This window comes from Thalassophryne amazonica, chromosome 2 (assembly GCF_902500255.1).
Source record: "Thalassophryne amazonica chromosome 2, fThaAma1.1, whole genome shotgun sequence".
NCBI classification, from domain to species: Eukaryota; Metazoa; Chordata; class Actinopteri; order Batrachoidiformes; family Batrachoididae; genus Thalassophryne; species Thalassophryne amazonica.
Genome location: NC_047104.1, coordinates 131,919,502 through 131,941,927, shown reverse-complemented (window position 1 = coordinate 131,941,927; position 22,426 = coordinate 131,919,502). Strand labels below are relative to the sequence as shown.

The following is a 22,426-nucleotide window of genomic DNA, read 5'->3' as shown; positions in this document are numbered from 1 at the left end:
ACTAATTTTGGACAAGTTATTTAAAATTACTGTCATGTCTGAAGTTTTATAAAGTGAAAATATCAGATATTTGTTTTAGTTTTAAAGTAATGTGCTAATTTTTAAGGTTTTGTGAGCACATGCTGTGCCCAGCAGTGCATTATGGGTAGATAAACCTATGCAAAATAATGGAGCGCATGGTCACTTATAGGCTGAACTACACAGCTGAAAGTAGAGGATTACTCAGTCCCCATCAGAGTGGCTTTTGCAAAGGGAGGACAACCATGGATCCGGTGCTGTGCTTGGAGGATGTTATTAGGAAAGCTCAAGCCAATAAGGGCTTGGTAGGGGCGGCCTTTTTTGACATAGAAAAGGTGTATGATATGTTGTGGCGAGTTGGTCTCCTAATTAAGATGGAAGCCAAGAGAATAGGTGGGAGACTGTTCAGCTGGGTTATAGATTTTTTGAGTAGCAGAACCATGATTAGATTTCGAATGTATAATAGAAGATATACCTTACTGAATTTTCATGGAAGTGAGAGTTGGGGTAGCCCACTCCAGGATTTATCTAACAGATAACGGTGTTCCACGAGGAAGTGTGTGCAGTCCCTTATTGTTTAATATCATGATTAATGATATTTTCTTAGAGGCAGATGTCAGTCGAGGAAGGTCTTTGTATGCAGATGATGGTGCATTGTGGGTTCGGGGTAGAAATGCTGCATGTATTGGGAAGAAGCTTCAGGCCTCTGTCGACACAGTGGAGAGATGAAGCAATACGTGGGGTTTCCGGTTTTCTGTGGACAAAATGCAGGTCATGTGTTTTTCCAAAAAGCGTAATAATCCATCAATTCCAGTTAATCTGTATGGGCAGACAGTTAAGCAGGTTCAAACTGTGCAGTTTTTGGATGGATTGTAAGTTGACATTTGGTGAGCATATCCAGAGGGTCATCACGTGATGTAAAAAGGCTGTAAATATAATGAGGTGTAGAAGGGGAGCTACCAGTCTTTGAAACAAATCTATACTGCCATAATAAGATCTGCATTAGATTATGCTTGTATTGTGTACAGCTCAGATGCAAAAGCTCATCAACAAAGGCTTGAGGTGATACAAGCTCAGGCCATCCAGGTATGTTGTGGACCTTTTAAGACATCCTCAATTCCAGCTCTTCAGGTAGAGGTTAGAGAATTACCTTTGACCTTGAGGTGTCTCCAATTGTCGATGGGGTATTGGACAGATTTACAGGGTCATAGTCAGACACATCCAACCAAATCAGTTTTGGACACCTGCTGGTAGCATGGTAAAATTACATCTAATAGTTTTGGTTGGGTAGGAAACTCTCAGGCTCAGAAACTAGGCTTGTCTAGCTTAACGCACAGCTGCAGTGCACCATTGCTTATTTTTCCCCCTTGACTTTTTCCTATGCCTCAGATCGATTTGGAGATGAAGAATCTGTCAAAGGACAGTAGCACGTATGGTGGGATGGATGGTCAAGTTCAGCGGCACCTTGATAGGAAATATACGGACATGATTCGTGTGTTTACCAATGGATTAAAAGATCCAGCCACAGGAAATACAGGGGCGGCAGTTTATATTCCCCAGTTTTGTAATGCTGTGTTTACACATAACAACGACAAGTCCCGAATGCCACGAAGTACACATTCTTGGCCGCTGATCATGAATGTGATGATTCGGGGCAGAGGCGTCAGGTGTCCTCAGGAACTGCTGCAACCTGTTACCTACCACACGTTACGATTAATGGCACGTGTTGCTGGAGAATTATCAGGAACCATTACGCACGGTCAAGAATAGTGTTCTGCGTTGTTGCGTGCTAATGCGTGTAACAGTGCATCGTTAAGTTCTGTCACGTTGTGAACGAGGTGAATTGTCTCCACACACACCCCCATATTCATCCAACTGAATTCAGATCGCTCCAGTTTTTCAGAAGAACTTTGTGACTGCATGCATAGTTGGGCTCTGTGCCATGGATGGTGGTGGAGAGAGGAAGAGGAGGACAGAGCCAGATGCGTGGCTTCATGCGGCTCCCGTCTCGTGCATTTTCCCAAACATCAGGCACATGCAGCAGGTGGAACACGCCTGCGCGCGCTGAAGAGCACTGAAATTAGACTTTTAGCCGACTTGGTGTCAAGCAATCAAACTGAATGCAGTGCAGCAGGGTTTAATTGTGCGCACGCTTCTTCATCCGCCGGACTGGAGGAGGTGCAGAGATGTCTGGCTGCACGTGAGTCTCCTCTCGCTCCTCTGGTTCCTCTGGCTCAGACTCGTTCTCCCGCTCATCGGTTACAACAGCAGGTGGAACACCTGCAGGAGCATCCTGAGGAGCTTCAGCAGGAACTGTGGAATGACATTTGGAGCCGAGTTTAATTGTGCGCACGTGACAGAAAACTGATTGGTCGTGGCGCGCAGTGAAATGACGCCGCGTTACAAGTCGTGTCAAAACTTGACAGTTTCCGTGTCACTTTGTAATAACGCGTGACAGTTTGGGCTCCAAGAACCATCACAGGAACCACTACGAACGTTGTCACGTTCTATTAAGGATCAATACTCATCAAGACAGATCAATACGCTCAGTTGTGACCTCCACGACGTGAGACGAAATGAGGGTGGTGTGTGACATTCGTGGAAGATTTTTTGACAGGCAAAAACATGCTCCACAAATATCAAGAATATCACGCACCAACACGCACTATTAAGAAACCTATTCAGATGCGTTAAGTCACATTAAGAATGTCAGGAATGTGTCACGAATGACAGAAAAATGACATTCGTAATGCGTCTTGGTTATGTGTAAACGCACCTTAAGTGTATTGTAAAAAGACTTTCAGATCATTTAGCTGTCTTTAAAACTTCTAGCGATCCTGCTTGCACTGTGGTGGGTGAAGGAGGTTAAGTTCAGTCGTCAGGTCATCTGTTCAGATTCAATGGCAGCATTACTCAGCATCTCAAATGGTAAATCGGTTTGTAGGCCGGACCTGATCAATAAGATTCTTCAAAGCCTATTTAAACTACTATGGTTCATGTGGGTTCCATCTCATTCTGGAATGAAGGGTAATGAAGCAGTAGATCAGCTGGCCAAAGCAGATCTGAAATCAGAAATACGAATCAACGTTCCACTTAGCAAATCTGAAGTCAACTCAATCGTCAAGACAGAAATGAAGAGAGCATGGCAAAAGCAGTGGGACAGGGAATCTAGGGGCCGGTTTTTATATCAAATTCAGGGGCAGATTGGATCAAGGAGGCGGGGCAAGTGGAGTTGCAGGGAAGAAGAAATAATCACACGACTGTATATAGGTCACACAGGTTTAAATCACACTCTCGACATCATTGGGAAACATGAAACCGGTCAGTGTTTGAGGTGCAGCAGGAGGGAGACGGTGGAGCACGTGTTGCTTGAGTGTCACACATACAACAGACAGAGAAGAATTCTACAAGACAAGCTCAGAACACTAGGACAGAGCAGTTTAATGCTTCAAGGATTACTTTCCTTTTCTGTAATTACACCACCTGCTTGGAGGCATGTACTGACATTTCTAAAGGAAACAGGGTTATTCAAGAGAATTTAGCACCAGAGGGGTTTTGTTTTTTCTCCCGTCCTCATCTCCACAATTGGTCATTAGTATAACGTACGTCACAATCCAGTAATGCTCCACTCCTAACCAGTTGGTGGCGGTAATGCACCGTGTTGGTTTGCAAACTGCCAATAAAACGCAAAGAAGAAGAAGAAGAGAGCTCTCTTCTGCAGTGTACTAATTGGTTGGCTCTAATTAACCACTCTGTAAGTCTGATGCGTGGAAACCGATGACATCCCAACACATCCCCATTATATGTTAAATATTTTCATTTGGGCCGACCAGAAGATTTTCATGTGTGTGTGTGTGTGTTGGGGGGGTACATATTTGAAAAAAAAATCTGTCTTTGATATTTGTGGGAAAAAAAAGCCCCAAGTTTGCCGAATTACCGCATCAGACTTACAGAATGGTTCATTATGGCCAACCGTTCCAGCTGCGGTTAGTGGCAAATTTCTGCTTGGCTCGTGGGTTCAAATTGTCTGTTTGTCGAACATGGATTTTCCAAAAAATTAACTGAATTGTTGCTGAATATGTGTGCTAAAAAGTTAGCTGCTTCACTGTCCCGAGACTGTAAAACACTAGCTCAGCGCGCACCCAAGGAGGACAATGAACAGAGTCTGTCCACTGAAAGAGAATAAAGTCTCCATTAAAATCCTGCACGTGAGCGTCGCTGATGATACATTTATTTTACAGTTGAAAGGCTTTGTGTTTCCCAAAAGTTCGAAGTTTGCGCAGCACGAACAGCAAGAGAGGAAGAAAAAGAGAGAGAGAGATGGAGGGAGAGAGAAAGCGAGTGAGAGACAGACAAATAGGGAGACAAGCAGAGAGAGAGAGAAACAGGGAGAGAGACAGGCAGAGAGAGGCAGGCAGAGAGGGAGAGAGACAGGCAGAGAGAGAGGCATAGAGGGAGAGAGACAGGCAGAAAGAGAGAGAGGCAGAGAGGGAGAGACAGGGAGAGAGGGAGAGAGACAGGCAAAGAGAGGGAGATAGAGGCATAGAGGGAGAGAGACAGGCAGAAAGAGAGAGAGGCAGAGAGGGAGAGACAGGGAGAGAGGGAGAGAGACAGGCAAAGAGAGGGAGATACAGGCAGAGAGGGAGAGAGACAGGCAGAGAGAGAGATACAGGCAGAGAGAGAGAGGGAGAGAGACAGAGGGAGAGAGACAGGCAGAGAGAGGGAGATACAGGCAGAGAGGGAGAGAGACAGGCAGAGAGAGAGATACAGGCAGAGAGAGAGGGAGAGAGACAGAGGGAGAGAGACAGGCAGAGAGAGAGAGGCAGGCAGAGAGAGAGAGGCAGGCAGAGAGGGAGAGAGAGAGGGAGATACAGGCAGAGAGGGAGAGAGAGGCAGAGAGGGAGAGAGACAGGCAGAGAGAGGGAGATACAGGCAGAGAGGGAGATACAGGCAGAGAGGGAGAGAGACAGGCAGAGAGAGGGAGATACAGGCAGAGAGGGAGAGGCAGAGAGGGAGAGAGACAGGCAAAGAGAGGGAGATACAGGCAGAGAGGGAGAGGCAGAGAGGGAGAGAGACAGGCAAAGAGAGGGAGATACAGGCAGAGAGGGAGAGGCAGAGAGGGAGAGAGACAGAGAGAGACAGGCAGAGAGGGAGAGAGACAGGCAGAGAGGGAGATGCAGGCAGAGAGGGAGAGAGACAGGCAGAGAGGGAGAGAGACAGGCAGAGAGGGAGATGCAGGCAGAGAGGGAGAGAGACAGGCAGAGAGGGAGAGAGACAGGCAGAGAGAGAGAGAGGCAGGCAGAGAGGGAGAGAGACAGGCAGAGAGGGAGAGAGACAGGCAGAGAGAGAGAGACAGGCAGAGAGGGAGAGATGCAGGCAGAGAGAGAGAGAGACAGGCAGAGAGGGAGAGAGACAGGCAGAGAGAGAGAGAGACAGGCAGAGAGGGAGAGAGACAGGCAGAGAGAGAGAGAGACAGGCAGAGAGGGAGATGCAGGCAGAGAGGGAGAGAGACAGGCAGAGAGGGAGAGGCAGGCAGAGGGAGAGAGACAGGCAGGGAGAGAGAGAGAGACAGGCAGAGAGAGAGAGTGTGCCTTTTCTCTTTAATTAGTGCCATCTATTATTTTTTGCCAATGCACTCTTCAAGATCAGCTGCCCAAACGTTCCAATTGCACACAGTTATAGTTAATAACTCACTGCTCCACAGCACATTGCCACACAGATTTATTCATATTATTATACAGATCCACAAGTCAAAGTGTTGTTCCATTTATAGCTTGTAGTGCTAATGATAACAAGAAGGAACCTCACATGACAATAATATAAAGAACTGATATAATGGATGTTTGCTGTGCAGGGAAACATTCATGTTCTACGGTGCAAAGCCAGTGCTGTCAGCAATATGAAGTCCAAGCGTGATGCTTTCACAGACTAACTGGTGGTGTCTTGTCTGGCTGATGGATGCTGTGCAGCCTGCTGAAGATCCTGCAGGCGTGAAGCTTCATCAGAAGGAAAAAATCCTCAGTAGTTTAGATGCATTTGAGCAGATATGAGTTGCAGTTGGCCCGTCTGCCACAGTCGCACAACTTTCCAATGCGGGGCCCGAACTTCATGGCACATCTGTCACCCATCCCACACTGAGGAGAGAGGAGGTGATAATAATTATTTTAAATAAAATGTGTTCAGTATCCCAGTCTGGCAGTATCTTTTCCAGTTTGGAAGCATTTTGGGGTTTTTTTTTTTTACAATTTTCCACAGAGATTGCAGAGTTTTGGGGTAAATTCATTTCATTTGAATAATTGCTTTCATTTTCATTTTTTGGTTTATTTAATTGAAAATTAAATGAAAGCAGTAATCACACCAACATTTTTCTGTGAAGTCAGTGAATTGTGTTAATTAGACTGGCTCCATTTGGGCTTCGGGATAGTCCAGTTTAATTTCCCAGTGATTGCTTTTCTCCAGTTTTTTTTAAGCTAATTAGAGTCAGGCCACAATCTTGATTAGTTCGTAATTGCACTCAGAGAAACACTGTTGTTGGTATTTCCTGTTATCTTTTAATTATCGGCAGAGTTCTTTGACTTTGTCAGCAGTGAGATGACACACAGAATGCAACAACTGACAACAGTCATGTAATCACCAAGATGCATATCGCTCCATTTTAACAAGAATAAAGCAAACTGCTTATACAGTCATTAAACTGTTTACATGCTGTGAGAGTGTTTTGTACATGTGTTTGTAGAATAAATATGGTATTACCACTGGGATGCTGCCTCTTTTCTCTGTCATGGAAATCCGACTGCGCGTCCTGCCCAACAGAGCCTCCAGAGCATCCATCTGATCAGCAAGAAAAAAATAAAATAAGATTCATCAGAGCTGTTAGTCATCAGATCTGTTGGGGGGGGGGATGAAGATTCTGGTCTCACGTTTAGAATTACCTTCACACAGTGATCCCCCCATCTTTTTTTTTTTTTTTTTTTTTTTTGGAGGGCAGAAGGAGGGGGGCTTTCAGCAACCCCTAGTTACCAGAACAAATCTGATGGAGGTTGACACAAGTTTAATGCTGGATGTCCTTTTTTAACTGATTTAATTTATTTTCATTTATATAGCGCCAAATCACAACAAGGTTGCCTCAAGTTGCTTCACACAAGTAAGGTCTAACCTTACAAAACCCCAAGAGCAACAGTGGTAAGAAAAAACTCCCTCTGAGGAAGAAACCTCAAGCAGACCAGACTCAAAGGGGTGACCCTCTGCTTGTGCTGTGCTGCAGACACAAATTACAAAACAATTCACTAAACGAACATACAGGAAATGTTGCCGATGCACAGGACAGTTTCTGGAACAGACACCACACCCATCTCTGGATGGAGCCGCACCTCAAACAGAGAGAAAAGAAAAAAAGCAGAATCAAGCATCAGAAAGGCAAATACAGTGTAATTTGTCAGCATTAAGCAACAAGAAAACAAAAGAAATACTAAGGTGATCACTGGCCACTAGCCCGAAGCTTCACTAAAAGACCCAGAATTTAAATCAAATTGAGGCAGCGGCATGCACCGTTTCCTAATAAAATGAATTAAAACAGTAAAAAGCATAGAAACATACTACACCAGTATGCTAGCCATACAAAATGGAAAATAAGTACTTCTTAAATCTGGACTTGAAAGTCTCTACAGAATCTGACTGTTTTATTGACGCAGGGAGATCATTCAACAGAACAGGGGCATGATAAGAGAAAGCTCTGTGACCCGCAGACTTTTTATTCACCTTTATTATTATTATTATTATTATTATCATTCCCACCTAAAAACAAGTTTAGCAGTCAAAAGTAACAATTAGCCATTAAATTACTGAAAGAAAAAAAAAATTCAACACCCTAAATATACTCAGTATTTCTTCATCTAAAGCAGTACTTCCAAACTTTTCACCTTGAAGACACCCCCCCATTTGTATTCAAGAATGGTTGGAGATGATTCATTCCCATTTTCTTGTTTCTTTTTTTAAATGACTATATAACTATTCATTATAGTTTTCCTTCTTTTCTTTTTGGCTCATCCAACCAGAAACAACGATCTTGCTTCAGTACTTTTGATTATCCAGTCAGTTACTTATTATGACTTTATATCACAGGAGGACTTCTAATTTTGACAACCTCACAGCAGACAAAACCTCACAACACACCCTGCGATTTTTTTGGTGCGCCCCTGTGTGTGTTTGTCGGGGGGGGGGGGGGGCATGCTGGGATCCACAGTATTAAAATCTAAGTGCAGTACACACATGGCTTATGTTTGAACAATGTTAAAGCCCACTGTTACTTTCTGTGATTTTGGGTTAATAAATAAACTTGAAGGATTATGTAATATGTAAATCATTAATGAAGATTTAAGTGATTGTGAGTGTCTTTTCATTAAACCTCAAACTGACGCCCCCCTCCCCTCCAGCTTCCACTTTATGACGAAAATCTTTTGACTGACTTTCAACAAAGCGTTTTTGAAACCAAAACAGATTTTCTAAAAGATGTGACTGTTTGGATATTGTTAATAACCGTGCAAAATTACCTATCAGGTTGCAGTGACGTAAAAGTAAATGGATTAATAGGAAAGAAAATGCGCACGTTTTGCCTCCATCTGGAGGTCAGTAAGGTGACTCTGTCCTGCGTGCTGTCTCCCAGCTACCCTCGACGTCAGGATTCAGATTCATGTGCGGCACTAACCAGGTCTTGGTCCGCGGCTGGGTCCAGTCTGTCTTCCGCGGAGTCTTGCGTGGAGGTTTGTCCGTGGCACAGGACGCACAGCAGGCTGGCGCACAGCAGTCCACGCAGCACCCCGGCGCTGTCCATGGTGCTGACGGACCGCGTCCTCGCTCCTCCTCTCTTATATGACCTCAGAGCTCCGCCCGACGACCATCAGCACAGTCCAGCCTGTGATGGACGAGCTCCTACATTATATCAGCTCCGATAAGAGTGAAGTCACTTTGTCTGTCAGCTGAACAGCGCACAAACTCAGGAAGTGGAAATATAGTGAAAGTAATGAGTTTTAGACAAGTCTGTTTTTGCCCTTATGTTTTTAATTGAAAAAAAGCTTCACACTTATCAGTTTTAATTTACTCCCAAAGTTTTATATCATGTTTCCTTCCAACCACAATTCACTGAACTGTGTTAAACTGACAGAAAGGTTGCGTGCACGATGCCATGAGACAAATACATGAATGGATCCAGAGAGCTAAATGTTTTATTTACACATCTAAGCTGATTATCTGCTCACAGATACTGTCAGGCAAATACAATGAAAAAAGGAACCACGACGGTGCATCCAGAAAGTATTCACAGCACTGCTCTTTTTCACATTTTATGTTACAGTCTTATTCCAAAATGGATGAAATCCATTTTTTCACTCAAAATTCTACACACAATACCCTATAATGACATTGTGATTTTTTTTATACACACATGCACACATATACACACATGGACAGATAAACACAATTTCATAAATACATATCAACACAATAACATACACACACACACACACACACACACATATATATATATATATATATATATATATATATATACACACATACATAGCTATATATACATGCATACACACACACATGATGAGAATACCAAAAAAAAACAAAACAAAACAAAAAAAAAAAACATGCAAAGTTAGTCAATTAACTCAAATTTACAAAATACAACCAGACAAACACTGGCACACAGCGCACAAACCCAAAAGTAATAACAAATCAATAGACCTAAGTCTTCAACTATAGCAAGCAATTTTGTTATTCTTGTAATGTTTTTTTAAAGCCTACTAATGTTGTGTGGGCCGCTGAAGAGGAGGTACTGCTGGCCCACCACCACCAGAGGGCGCCCTGCTTGGAGTGCGGGCTCCAAGCACGAGAGGGCGCCAGACCCAGAAGAAGTGACAGCTGTCACTCATCCTCTGCACCAGCTGTCACTCGTTCATCATCACCACCATAAAAGCCGGACTGCAACTCCACTTCCCCGCCGAGAAATCGACTACCATTACCAAGGTAATTTCTCTGTGAACTCACGACTGTCTGTGTATCTGTCTAAACTCTTCTTTGCAGCCGTTTTCCTGTCGGTGAGACTCGTCTGTGGAGGTGGCGTTTGAGGTGTTCAGCGACGGCTTCGCAACACCTCCCACCCAGATAAGTGCTCAAACAGGAGCTGCACGAGTGTGTGCTTGGAGGTGGAGGCGCTTCCTCCCTCGTTAACTGTGGATTTACTGAGTGTGCGGACTCACACTCACTCATCATATTTCTGCTTTCTGCCAGCAGTACCAGGGTCGACAGCCGAAGACAGAGGCCACCTGGGGACTCGGGACTTGGCGGCTCCGGTGTTCTTCAGACCGTTGGTGGTGGAAGCCGTGTGGGACGCAGCTTCTCTCTCGTCGGGGGTCTTCTATCTTCGAGCCTGTCCACACGTCACCTGGTGTTAAATTGACTGTGCAGATTACAGTACGTTTCGTTGTGTATTATCACAACATTAAATTACCTTTTTGGCTTATTCATTGTCCGTTCATTTGCGCCCCCTGTTGTGGGTCCGTGCTACGACACCTTCCCAACAACTAAAGTACCAAGGACTTTAATATTGTCAGGACAACCTGGTCTCACGAAAATTTGACTCGTTTCATCACGGGAGCACGAAAAAAAAATGAGACTGGGCTGGTCAGGACAGTTGTTCCAGATATTAACACCTTTAACAGAAACACAATGACTTTTTGCAGTAGTTCGGATTCTTGATTTCTCAAAAAATAAAATTCCTCTCAAATTATAATGGGAGTCCCTTAGTTTAAACAGATCCTGGACATGTTGTGGCAGCAGATTATTTTAAACTTTATACATATTTTTTTTGTATTGTAATGTAATCAACCAAGTCCCAGAATTTTAGAATGTGTAAACAAGCAAACAATGGATTCATTGGCTCGCAATGTGATTTGAAACAGATAATTCTTACAGCTTTCTTTTGCAACAAAAATATTGGATTAGTATTAGTTTTATATGTATTTCCCCATACCTCAGTGCAGTAGGTCATATATGAAAATTACAAATCAAATTTCCATACCAGACTGGTCAAGGCCCAGGTTAACAATGACCGCCACTGGATGAAATGGCATGAGACTGGGTTGTACCCAACATGGTACCAGTGGAAACTGGGCTACTACTGGGAGAAAAAGAAGAAGAGAACATGTCCAGCAACACAGGGAGAGGAGGAAAACTAGAAGGGTGGAAGTGAGAGTCGAGACATTCAATGTTGGCAGTATGACTGGTAAAGGGAGAGAGCTGGCTTACATGATGGAGAGGAGAAAGGTAGATATACTGTGTTCTGCAGTAAAAGTGTAAGGGAAATAAGGTCAGGACCATCAGATGTTGATTCAAGTTGTTGCATCATGGTGTGGATAGGAAGAGAAATGGTGTTGGGGTCATTTTTAAAGCGTGTGTTGGAGGTTTAGTGAGTGTCTAACAGGGTGATGAGTGTGAAGTTGGAAACTGAAGGGGTGATGAATATCTTCAGTGCCAGCCCAGTTGGGTTGTCAGTGCATAAAGAGATAAAGGAGAAAGATTTCTGGAGTGAGAGTTAGATGAGGTAGTGGAGAGTGTACCCAGGCATGAAAGAGTGGTGACTGGAGCAGACTTCAATTGGCATGTTGGAGAAGGGAACGAAGGTGATGAGGAAATAATAGGTAGATGTGGTATCAATGTCAGGAATGTCAAAGTCCAGATGAAAGTACATTTTACAAAAAGGATAGAAACAGCTGTGGTGAACACCTACTTTAAGAAAAGGGAGGAGCACAAGGTGACATATGAGTGGAGGAAGGCACACACAGATGGGCTACATTCTTCATAGGAGATGTAACCTAAAACAAATTGGAGACTGTAAGATGGTGGCAGGAGAGAGTGTACCCAGACAGCATAGGATGATGGTTTGTAGGATGACCTTAGAGGTGAAGAAGAGGAAGAGAGTGAGAGCACAACAGAGGATCAGATGGTGAAAACTGAAGGAGAAAACGTGTGAAATTCAGAAAGTTAGTGAGAGAGGCACACAAGGAGTCTTGGTGGTAGAACAAAGATGTTCAGGAAAGCATAAGGAGAAACAGGTTGGCAAGAAAGAATTGGGACAGATGAAGAACATAGACAGGGGTACAAGGAGATGTAAGGTGCAAGGTGAAGAGAAGTGGCATGGTCTAAGGAAAAGGCATACAGTAGTATGAAAAAGTGTTTGTCCCCTTGAGCTTTTACATGTTCAAAAATTTTTAGGACATCAAAAAACAAAACAAAAAAGGCTTTGTATACTAAAATTTCTCAAATTCTGCCCTTTAAACTCAGTGAAAAGTAATCTCTACATCATGAATTAAAAAAAAATCTAAAAGCCAAAATGATAGTGAATAAGTAAGTGCCCCCTTTAGTATAGCACATGTAAACCATCACTTTAACATCCAGTTTTCTTCAGATGAGACAGGGGATGGATACATGAACATTATCAAGACACTGATTATGTCTTTGACTTTATTTACATGAATTATGAAGAAATACACACAGTATGGTGTACTCCATGGTCAATCTATGTGGAGTACAGTTTTCTCAAAAACTGAGTGATGGTATAAGAAGGTGATTAGAGAGGAAAGCCACCAATACACCCAGACAACCCTGAAGAAGTTGAAGAAATTTCCAATAAATGACGGAGACTGCTATTTATTGGACACTGTTGTTCGTTACTGATTGCTTTCCCATGTACCGACCTCTGCTCCGCCTCTGGCTCTGGCAAATAAAACTGTTTCTTACGCCAATCCATCTTTTCTCTGCACTGGGGTGTCAACCCATTGTCTACGCATGACAATAGCGAGCTGTACAAGAAGTTGAATTGTAAGGTAGCAGAAAAGGACTTGTACAGATTGGCCAGACAAAAGGGCCAAGCTAGAAAGAACGTACAGCAGGTTAGAGTGATAAAGGATGCAGATGATTAACATGTTAACAAGGGAGGAGAGTGTGTTGTGAAAATGGAGAGGATATTTTGAGGAGTGGATGAATGAAGAAAATGAGACAGAGTAAAGCCTGGATGATGCAGAGAGAGTAAATCAGCATTAGTAAGGATGAAGTGAGAACAGCTATGAAGAGTGTTTAGGCAGTCAGTCCACATGACATTCTAGTGGAGGCATGGAAATGTTTCAGAGAGATGGCAGTGGAGTTTCTAACCAGACTGTTTACTAAAATCTTGGAAAGTGAGAGGATGTCTGAGTGGAGAACAAGTGTGCTGGTTCCTATTTTTAAGAACAAGGGTGATGTGCAGAGCGGCAGCAACTACAGAGGCGTGAAGCTGATCAGCCACTGGATGAAGTTATGGGAAAGAGGAGCTGAAGTTATGGGAAAGAGGAGCAGAAGCTAGGCTTAGAAAACATTTCATGCCGAGAAAGAGCTCTACAGATGCAATGTTTACTCTGAGAGTGCCGATGAAGAAGTATGGAGAAGGCCAGAAGGAGTTGCATTGTGTATTTGTGGATCGAGAGAAAGTTTATGACAGGGTGCCAAGAGAAGAGTTGTGGTATTGTAGGAGGAAGACTGGAGTCACAGAGAAATGTGTGAGGGTAGTGCAGGATATGTACAAGAATAGTGTGGCAGCGATGAGATGTGCAGTAGGAATGAGAGCTTCATTCAAGGTGGAGATGAGATAAACAGTTGTAATCCCAAACAGCAGTGACCTTGGTGGCAGCTTTGGAAATGAAAGAAACTTACAACAAAGCTCATTTCATTCTACATATAACTTCAAAACCATACTTGCTCTAAATTTTCATCATGCATGTGATGATAACACTATGTGCCAGATCCAGCATGTGGTAGTGTTTAGCAGGTGGCACAGGTCTATGTGATATTACATACTTAGTAAAACAGTTGCTTTTCAGATTGATTTGGTGCATAAAACTTCACCAAATTTTAATCAATTTGTGCTCATTCTATAGCCTTTGAATTTGCAGATGTACAAGTGTTTTCTTTTTTTAAGTTACTGTGTCAAGAAACTGGAGGGGACTGGCTCATTAATTTGTTGACTCATTCTCTCAGTTTTACAGGATATACGTGCCTAAGCTTTTCCAAAGTTGGGATTTGTTGGCAAAATGTAATTTCAAGGCACCTAAAACCTTTTGATTTCTTATGTGCCATCCATCCATTTTGTATGCCATCCATCCATGCAACCTGGACATGATGCCAGTCTATTGCAGGGCAACACATAGAGAGACAAACACATTCACACGCACAGCTATGGTCAAAATGTTTCCAATTCACCAAACCTGCATGTCAGCTCTTCCATGCATTAAGAAAAAAAAAAAACACCTTCAATTCAAACTGCTCCTTAATGTTTTTATTAGTCAATTTAAAAGCAAAAATTAAGTAAACAGAATTTTTTTTCCATCAATTTCACTCATTGCAGTATTGTAGCAATAAAACTAGGACATTTCAGAGTACCAGTGATTTGTTTTCTATACACTCATAGTCCAGTTAAGGGTAATTGAGGAGCTGGAGCCTATCCCAGCTGTCATTGGCTGAAATGTGGGGTACGTCCTGGACAGGCCGCCAGTCCATCCCAGGGGCACAAATAAACAAACAGCCACACCTACGGTCAACTTAGAATCACCAATTTATCTAACGCACGTGTCGTTGAATGAGAGAGGGAACCCATACAAACATGGGGAGAACATACAAACTCCACACAAAGGCCCCAGGTGGGAAGTGATCCCATGACCTTCTTGCTGTGAGGCAACAGTGCTTGACCACTAAGCTACCATGCTGCCGATATGTATCATATTACTAAAATTACATATGCTCCACCCCTTTTGACATGTGTACACAAAGGTAGTGAGGTTGTTCAGGTTTGTTGGAGATGGAGTACCTTTATAGGTCAGGCACTAGTACCTTAGTACAGTGTTAGTCTCTATTGTTGAAAAGCAAATTTTCAAGCAAAAATCAAACAAACACACCCATGCCGTTGAATTTTCTTATACATGCCAAAAACATAGTGTGAAAACACTATGTTTGTGTGTGTGTGTGTGTATGTGTGTGTGGGGGGGGGGGGCTATTCAAAAATAATGAGGGCATGGTTCTCCAGACACTTCATTGTGGGATTACTTTACATGCATAATAACTGTAAAAATACATCAAATATATTTTATGGAGCCAAACCACAGAAGACATCACCTCAATTCACTTTCAGTGCCAAATCACAACAAGGTTTCCTCAAGGTGCTTCAAAATCAATCACCTCAAGGTCTAGCATGTATTATATGATTTACAGAAACCCAATGTTCACCCAAGAGCAAGTGGAAAATGACAGTGAGGAAAAACCTGGATGATGATGGTCCTCAGGAAGTGGAACAACTTCACAGTGTGATGAGGCGGGTGGAGCTGCACTCTTCCTGAAGTCATCACCCATCTCCACTGGTTCTAGAGTGTTGGGCTCCAGGTTGTTCAGTGTGCACCAGGTTGCCAGATAGTTGAGCGCTCACCTGTAGGCAGACTAATCCCTGTCAGAGATGGCTCCAATGTGGGCGGTGTCATCCGTGAGCTTTGGGAGCTTGAGGGACTGGTGACTGGAGGTGCAGCTGTTGGTAAACAGGGAGAAGAACAGAGCAGAAAGAACAAAGCCTTGGGGTGGGGGGGACCAGTGCTGGTGGTCCAGGAGTCAGAAACTTTCCCCATCCTCACTGAGAGACTCCTGTCAAACAGGAACACTGAAAAAACAAACAAAGTCTGTTGGATTTTAATGATTTAAACATGTGCAGTGGTTGCACATGCAGAATGTGTCCAAATAGCACAATTTTATGTTTCTAATTAAAATTATAAAAATGAGCTCAGTTAAGGAGACCAATCGACAAAAGCAGTTTTTACATTCAGTGTAAGTCGCCGTCCCCCCCCCCCCCCCCATCTCACACCCTCTTGTTTTTATTTTATTTATTTTTTAATGCTTTTGGCTGTCACCAACTGGATGTTAACATTGTTTGATTTTTACTATGGAGACCAAGAAATAACTTATTAAATTTGGATATAGAGATCTGAATGAAGAAGTGGATCTAGATTTTTAGCAAAATCAAAGGTTAGCAATCAGGATCAAAGTTGAGCCATCAGGATCAAAGTCCAGCATCAGTGTTAAAGGGAGGGGAGGGGCATGATAAAAAGAGATCAGGATCACAGATAAGTGATGCGGAACAGGATCAAAGTTACAGGTAAAACTATAGACTGTATATATAAATTTTGTCTACTGGACAAAAACATTCTTCTGGACAGGAATGCTCCACAGGATTGGGATTAGATAACATGTTAGTTAAAAAAACAACAACAACAAAAAGAAGAATGGGACATAGCTCAGTCAGGCAGTCCAAAGTGGGCCTTTTGTTTGCGTACGATTTATGAAGACTTGTTGCTGATTGGGTCCTGTCCTGGTGGTCATTTAGGACACTGCTGCTTGTTCATCATTTATCAGGGAAACTTATGATAAGCATGAAATGAGGTTGCAAATGCTGAACATAAGACAGGGAAAATTATTAAATGAATTCCCTTTCAGATCCATTTTTTTCAGTTCACACACGTTTTCTTCACCTCTATTTTTATATATGTATAATTTTATAATATATGATAGAAGAATTCTGGAGTTCCTAAAACTTTTGCCCAGTTTTACTTTGAAAACGGCTCCATTTGTGCTACCCGTAATGGGCAGCAGAGGGGGCTGTGTGCGCAGTTTGTCAGGAGGCTGCTGCGCTGTTTCCTGAAACGCGTAGTTTAGAATTAAGAACACACCCAGTGACGTCACAGAGGTTTGCAGAAGACGAGAGAGAGGAAAAAAAAAAAGTCTGAAATCAGTCCCGTGCACAGGAGGAAGAAGAGGACCGCACGGTCCTTCCCGCTTTTTCTCTACCCCACCTTCTTGAAGTGTTTGTGCTCAGGACAGCAGGCAGCCAGCGTATCCGGACTGTTTGGAAACTTTTTACTGAAGACAGGATGTCAACTTCAGAAGAGGCAGACGGGCCGCGGCCGAGATATGGCTGTAAGTCTTCACTTTGCTCACCTTGACGTGCCAGGCAGGCGGCGACAGCCTCACCCACGGCGGCGGCTGCTGCTAGTGCAGCAAATCTAAACCAAAAACAAACAAACCCAGCGAAACTTAAGAGAAAAAAAAACACGCATTTAAGTGTACAAACTACTCGAAGGCACTTAAAGGATTGTTTTCCTTGATAACGCCACATATTGTAAATATGACTTCCGCGTTTTTATAATAACTCGTGTCAGAGGCCTCCGTTGCAGATGTTCCGTGATTACGTGACTTTTCTGGTTTACGTCTCCCGACTGTTGAAACAGGGTGTATGTGTGTTTTCTGTAATTTTTTTTTTTTTTTTTTTTTTAGCGTTTGGTTACTTCAGCTATTGTGCTAAAATTCTGTAGTTGATTTAATGGCTCACATCTCCTTGAGCTCAGTAAAATAATAATGAATTAATAAGTGTTTAAGCTACACGCAGCTCCATTCGTGAAAACTTTACATTTTAGTTTCTGCAAAAACAGCGACAAATGTTTTAAACTGATTTTAATTTTGACCGTCTTCGTAAGAAGCAAAAAAAATAAAATAATAAGTGTGAGATCTGAGACTTTTAGATACGGAACCAGGTGTCTGAATTTGTCATAAACAAATAACCATCGTCGAAACATAAACGCATATTTCCCCTATGTCTCTTAAATTGGACCAAAACGTTTCTTAACTTATTTCGAAGTTGCGTTTTCACTGAGAGCCCACTGCGAGTGAATTAGTCGCTAAACTCGCTGTGTGTTGCCAGATTGGGGCTGCACAGTTCTGCCAAATCGCACCTTCAAAGATCTGCCGTTTAAAACCCCACCCAAATTCTAGGTTTCTCGAAATCTGTTTCAAGAACTGGATGCACAAAAGAAACCTACCATAAAGATAGCTGCGTATTTGTTGTGTGTAGTTTGACTTGTCCCTCTGACCTGTCAGATTGACCTGATTGGGAATCTTTCAGCAGATTTGCACATGATTTTTCCTTTAAGTATATTTGAAAGAACAAACTAAATACTTGGAGCTAAATTGTCAAGTGCAAAGGTAGGTTTTTTTATGTGAAATTGTGAGGGGGGTGCTGATATGTCACAGATGGCCAAAATTGTGTTAATATTAGCAGCATCCCTCACTTGCCTATCTTCAACTGCTTACTCCAAATAAGGTTGAGGGGGGGGGGCGGAGCTTATCCCAGCAGTCATAGGGTGTGAGGCTACACCCTGGACAGGACGCCAGTCTGTCACAGGGCCACATAGAAACAAACACATTCACACCTGCACACACACCTACGAACAATTTAAAGTTTCCAGTCCATCTAACCTGCATGTCTTTGGATGTGGGAGGAAGCCGGAGCACCCAGAGGGAACCATGTAAACACGGGGACAACATGCAAACTTCACACAGAAACACCACAGATGGGGATCAATCCCAATTTCAATTTATTTTCATTTATATAGCACCAAATCACAAAAAGTTGCCTCAAGGCGCTTCACACAAAGTGTAACCTTGTAAATCCCCAGAGCAAGCACACATGGGACAGCGGTAAGGAAAAGGATCCCATGACCTTCTTGCTGTCTAACCATTAATCCACCGTGTTGTTATATTAGGATTTCTGTGTGTATAGTAATACAACATTGGGAATTTGAGTATGTTTTATTCCAATGTGACGTTAAAAGATCACACTTCAGTAACTCCTTTTTTGCTTATCAAGTTAGTGATTTTTTTTAACCTGCTCCTTGAAATTCAAAACTTAAAAAGATAAATGCACTGCATTTATATAACGCGTTACTGTCTATATCAGAAGCTCGGTGCTTTGCAATAATGCCTTACATTCACCCATACTCACACTCACAGATACTTTGTTTTTGTTAAATACATTTTTTTTGAGGAGGAAGGGGAGGGTTAGGGTTATATCAGTGAATCATCTATATTATAATGGCCAAGTGGCCTCTACGTGTGTGTATGCGCGAGTATGGCTTCAGTCATTGAGAAACCGGAGAGCTGACATTTGCCATTTGGCATGCGTATGCATTTTGGGTCAAGGATGAACGCTGCGAAAACGGAAAGTTGATAGGAGTAATTTTTGGAGAAATTGATTAGAGCCCGACCGATAGGGATTTTTTTGAGGCCGATGCCGATAATGATATTTGGATGAAAAAATGGAGATAATCGATAAATTGGCTGATTTGCCGATAGCCGATATTATTATTATTATTTTATTTTTTTTTTTTAAATGAATAAAATGTTCTTTTTTGGACCCTTAACAAAAAAGGTATGAGCTAAAAGCTGAAGCTTTGTCCTCATATTGATTAATTTTATAACAGAGAAGAATTTTTAAGTTCAAAAAATGCAAAAATGCAATTGGAGCAGTTAGGGGGCTATTCAAACGGGCCAACTAGTAAGATATCACTCCTGAAAATGAGCTTTGCCATATCACGTGAGGTAAATCTGCTCTACGATTGGATTTTGGAAAACCATGTGACGGAGAACCAATTCCGATTGGATGCTCACATTGCGCACGTCATCACACATCTTCTATGAGGAGTACCAAGATGGCCGACGGTGGATCAAAAGTCCGCGGCGTTAACTTTTCAGCAAAAAAAAAGTAAGTTTCTATCTCATATCATTATAAAGTTATTTACAATTTAGTAAAGCTTGTTCCCAGCTGTTGTATACGACGGCGTCGGCCCCAGAGGGTTAATGGCGAACGGCAGTAATTCCCAGAACCCTTCCGGATGACCAGTGAATCTGAATGTTTCAACCTCTTAGCAGTAAACAAAAGTTTTTCATGCTAGAAATAAGGTCTACACAACATGGGCTTAATAAAAAGCGTGACTGACGCAATGAAGCACATTTGTCACATTATTACATAAACTGAGTTAATCAAACTGAGTTGAACTGAAACGGGAGCAATGTGGGGTGAATGTAATCGCAGAGTTATTACAAACAACATCCTTATAAACTTACTTGTATGCTTTTGTCAGCCGGTCAGTGCAGTGTGACGGTGAACTACGGGGGTCGGTGATGAACACATTTAAGCAGGGGTGTAAGCAGCTCTCAGTTGAATGGCGTCAGAGTTCCATCTACTGGACAAACGGTGCAAGGACATTTTACATTGCTGACACAAACATTATTTCAGTAACTGTTCTGTTTATGAGAAATTATCGGCAAAATTTTGGCCGATAGTGAGTACTTTGAAAAGGGCTTATATCGGCTGATAATATTGGCCTGCCGATTATATCGGTCAGGCTCTAAAATTGATATTAACTAACAGTGAACAATGGACATTGTGCTGCAATGCATCATGGGAGTTTGGGGTTTTAAATGTTATTGTGGTTCATGTTAGATTAACAGTGTTGGTAGTGTTTGAGTTATTGGTTTAGTCAGTTTAGTTAAGTGTCATGCTGCCATTACATGAGTGAGAAGTGTAGTGCTTTTGATGTCTTTCGCCATTATCTCTGTTTGTGGGTATGTAAAATTAAAACCACTTGCTTGTGACAGAATGCAGAAGCTCTGTGTGTGTGCGTATGACTTCAATCATGGACAAACAGTGTAGAGTTGACATTTGCCTTTTGATATGCATAATCAGTCTTGGCTGATTATGTTGTTGGGGTTTTTTTTTTTATTGCGGGCATGAGTTGCGATCCATCTGCAGTCACATCTGACAAGTTTGTAGACAGTTTTGTCAGTGTGACTTTTGTCAAATAATGTTAGTGCGCCCCCGTTCTAAAATGGTGGGAAACATGCCCATGTTGAATGTACTGCTACTTCAAAGAAAATGGTGAGATCGGAATTTGTAAAGGGATGGTCTAGTGGTTAAGTGATGTACTTGGGGCTAGTGGATCCTCAGTTCAAATCCTCACCAGATTTTGGAGAAGGTTCTTGTCACCCCCTGTTGCTCCCAGGGAGCACTTGAGTGCCTTGCATGGCAGCACCCTGACGTGTACGTGTGAGGCATCACGGCAATTCAGATGGAAAAGTGCTATATAAATGCAGTTTAGTTACCATTTTTGGAGCTTTCAGATCAATTTTTCGCTTTATTAAATTTGTTGTATCATGGATAAAACAAAAAAAATCACACTTTGAAATTCCACTTTCGGAATAACTTTTATATATGTCGCAAAAGTGCTGCCTCAGCTAACTCAAATGTCTTACGTTGCACCATTAATACACTATAAATTAGTTAAACGTTCATTGGGGAGGGAGGGAGTTTTTCCCACCACTGCTGCTCTGCGGGTTAGACCTTACTTGTATGAAGTGCCTTGAGGCAACTCTGTTGTGATTTGGCGATATATAAATGAAAATAAATTGAAATTGGAAAAAATGAGGCTTGTTTTTTTTACAGTGGAAATTTTCAGGTGAAATAGTGAACAAGTTGCTTCAAGTTTTGAAATGGATCTCTCGCTTTTCACATCGAAGTCTGATATTCATTCATCCAAATATTCTTGCATGTCTGTTCAGCTGGTAGAACAGGTGATGAAAACATTTAATTTTAAAACAACAATTTAAAAAAAAAAGCAAACTCACTCTTATAAATTCTCTGGTGTCATGGACGCAGGACTATTCTGTTATTTATTGATTATCCCATGCAGTTTTAAAGTATATGTGACACAGACCTGAAAATGTGCCTTTCTCTATTGTGTGCTCTCCACCCACTGCTTGATAATTTAGAGGGGAAAAAAACTCCTTTGTGGAAACGTTGCTCTGCAGGTTAACTCATTACTCTGTGTTATCTCAGGGGAACCACTCATAAACGCATTGTTTTTTTCCCCCTTTTTTTTGTTTAGTTTATGAATAGGGTGCCATTCAGAGACAAAGGCATGCCCACATCATAAAGTCCGATGGCCCTGAGCCAGATTGAGCTGATGTGTATCTGAATTAGACATAATAAATGAGGCTGGTTTCCTTTTATAAACCACCTCACTATGTTAAACATTACATTGCCCCCTCCCCCCCAAAAAATTGTTTCATGGAGTTTCAGAACTGATTTAGTGTAATTTTTGGGTGCTGGATCCGAATCTGGGCTCAGATTTCCTCTGCTGTCATGTTTTTTTGCAATCTGTATGCTCCTTATTGATGGATTACTTAAAAGTTGCTCATTCAGTCACAAGTTTGATACCACTAATCTTGCACAAAAGCAGCTTCAAAAGCATAGTTTTTAAACCAGTTTTGCAAAATGTGAACAAAGAACTGTAATATCGTTTATGGTGCGGAAAGAGGTGTGCGAGACTGCAGCTTTTGCTTCATACGAGAAGTAGCCACGAAGTTAGAAAAATAGCTGTTTCCAGACTAAGTAGTAAGTTGTCATTTTTGAGCATATGTTTAATTGTAACAGCATTAGTTTCTT

General features: G+C 42.2%; 2 protein-coding genes across 3 annotated transcripts in view; one reads left to right on the top strand and one right to left on the bottom strand.

The window, feature by feature from the left end:
- Positions 1-5,832: 5,832 nt before the first annotated feature.
- Positions 5,833-17,074, bottom strand: cartl (cocaine- and amphetamine-regulated transcript-like). Of its 2 annotated transcripts, XM_034193459.1 has the most exons (4): positions 16,689-17,074; positions 8,723-8,943; positions 6,772-6,849; positions 5,833-6,152 (listed from the first exon to the last, which is right to left on the bottom strand). In XM_034193459.1, exons 2-4 carry the CDS (start codon positions 8,846-8,848, stop codon positions 6,045-6,047), a joined length of 312 nt encoding a protein of 103 aa, XP_034049350.1. In that variant the 5' UTR covers positions 8,849-8,943; positions 16,689-17,074; the 3' UTR covers positions 5,833-6,044. The 2 variants fall into 2 exon arrangements, with proteins under 2 accessions (XP_034049350.1, XP_034049356.1); XM_034193465.1 differs by lacking the exon at positions 16,689-17,074 and having other exon boundaries at positions 8,723-9,049.
- iqgap1 (IQ motif containing GTPase activating protein 1) overlaps positions 17,019-22,426 on the top strand; it is a 149,492-nt gene continuing 144,084 nt past the window's right edge. The window contains exon 1 of the mRNA XM_034193452.1: positions 17,019-17,064. Within this exon, the coding sequence (XP_034049343.1) occupies positions 17,019-17,064 (46 nt within the window). The remainder of the gene's footprint in view (positions 17,065-22,426) is intronic.

Coding starts and splice junctions, on each gene's coding strand:
- cartl (XM_034193459.1), bottom strand. CDS start 8,848: ATGGACAGCGCCGGGGTGCTGCGTGGACTGCTGTGCGCCAGCCTGCTG. Junction 6,850..8,722: donor CAGCCGCGGACCAAGACCTG/GTTAGTGCCGCA, acceptor CTTGCTGATCAG/ATGGATGCTCTGGAGGCTCT. Junction 6,153..6,771: donor AAAGAGGCAGCATCCCAGTG/GTAATACCATAT, acceptor CTCTCTCCTCAG/TGTGGGATGGGTGACAGATG.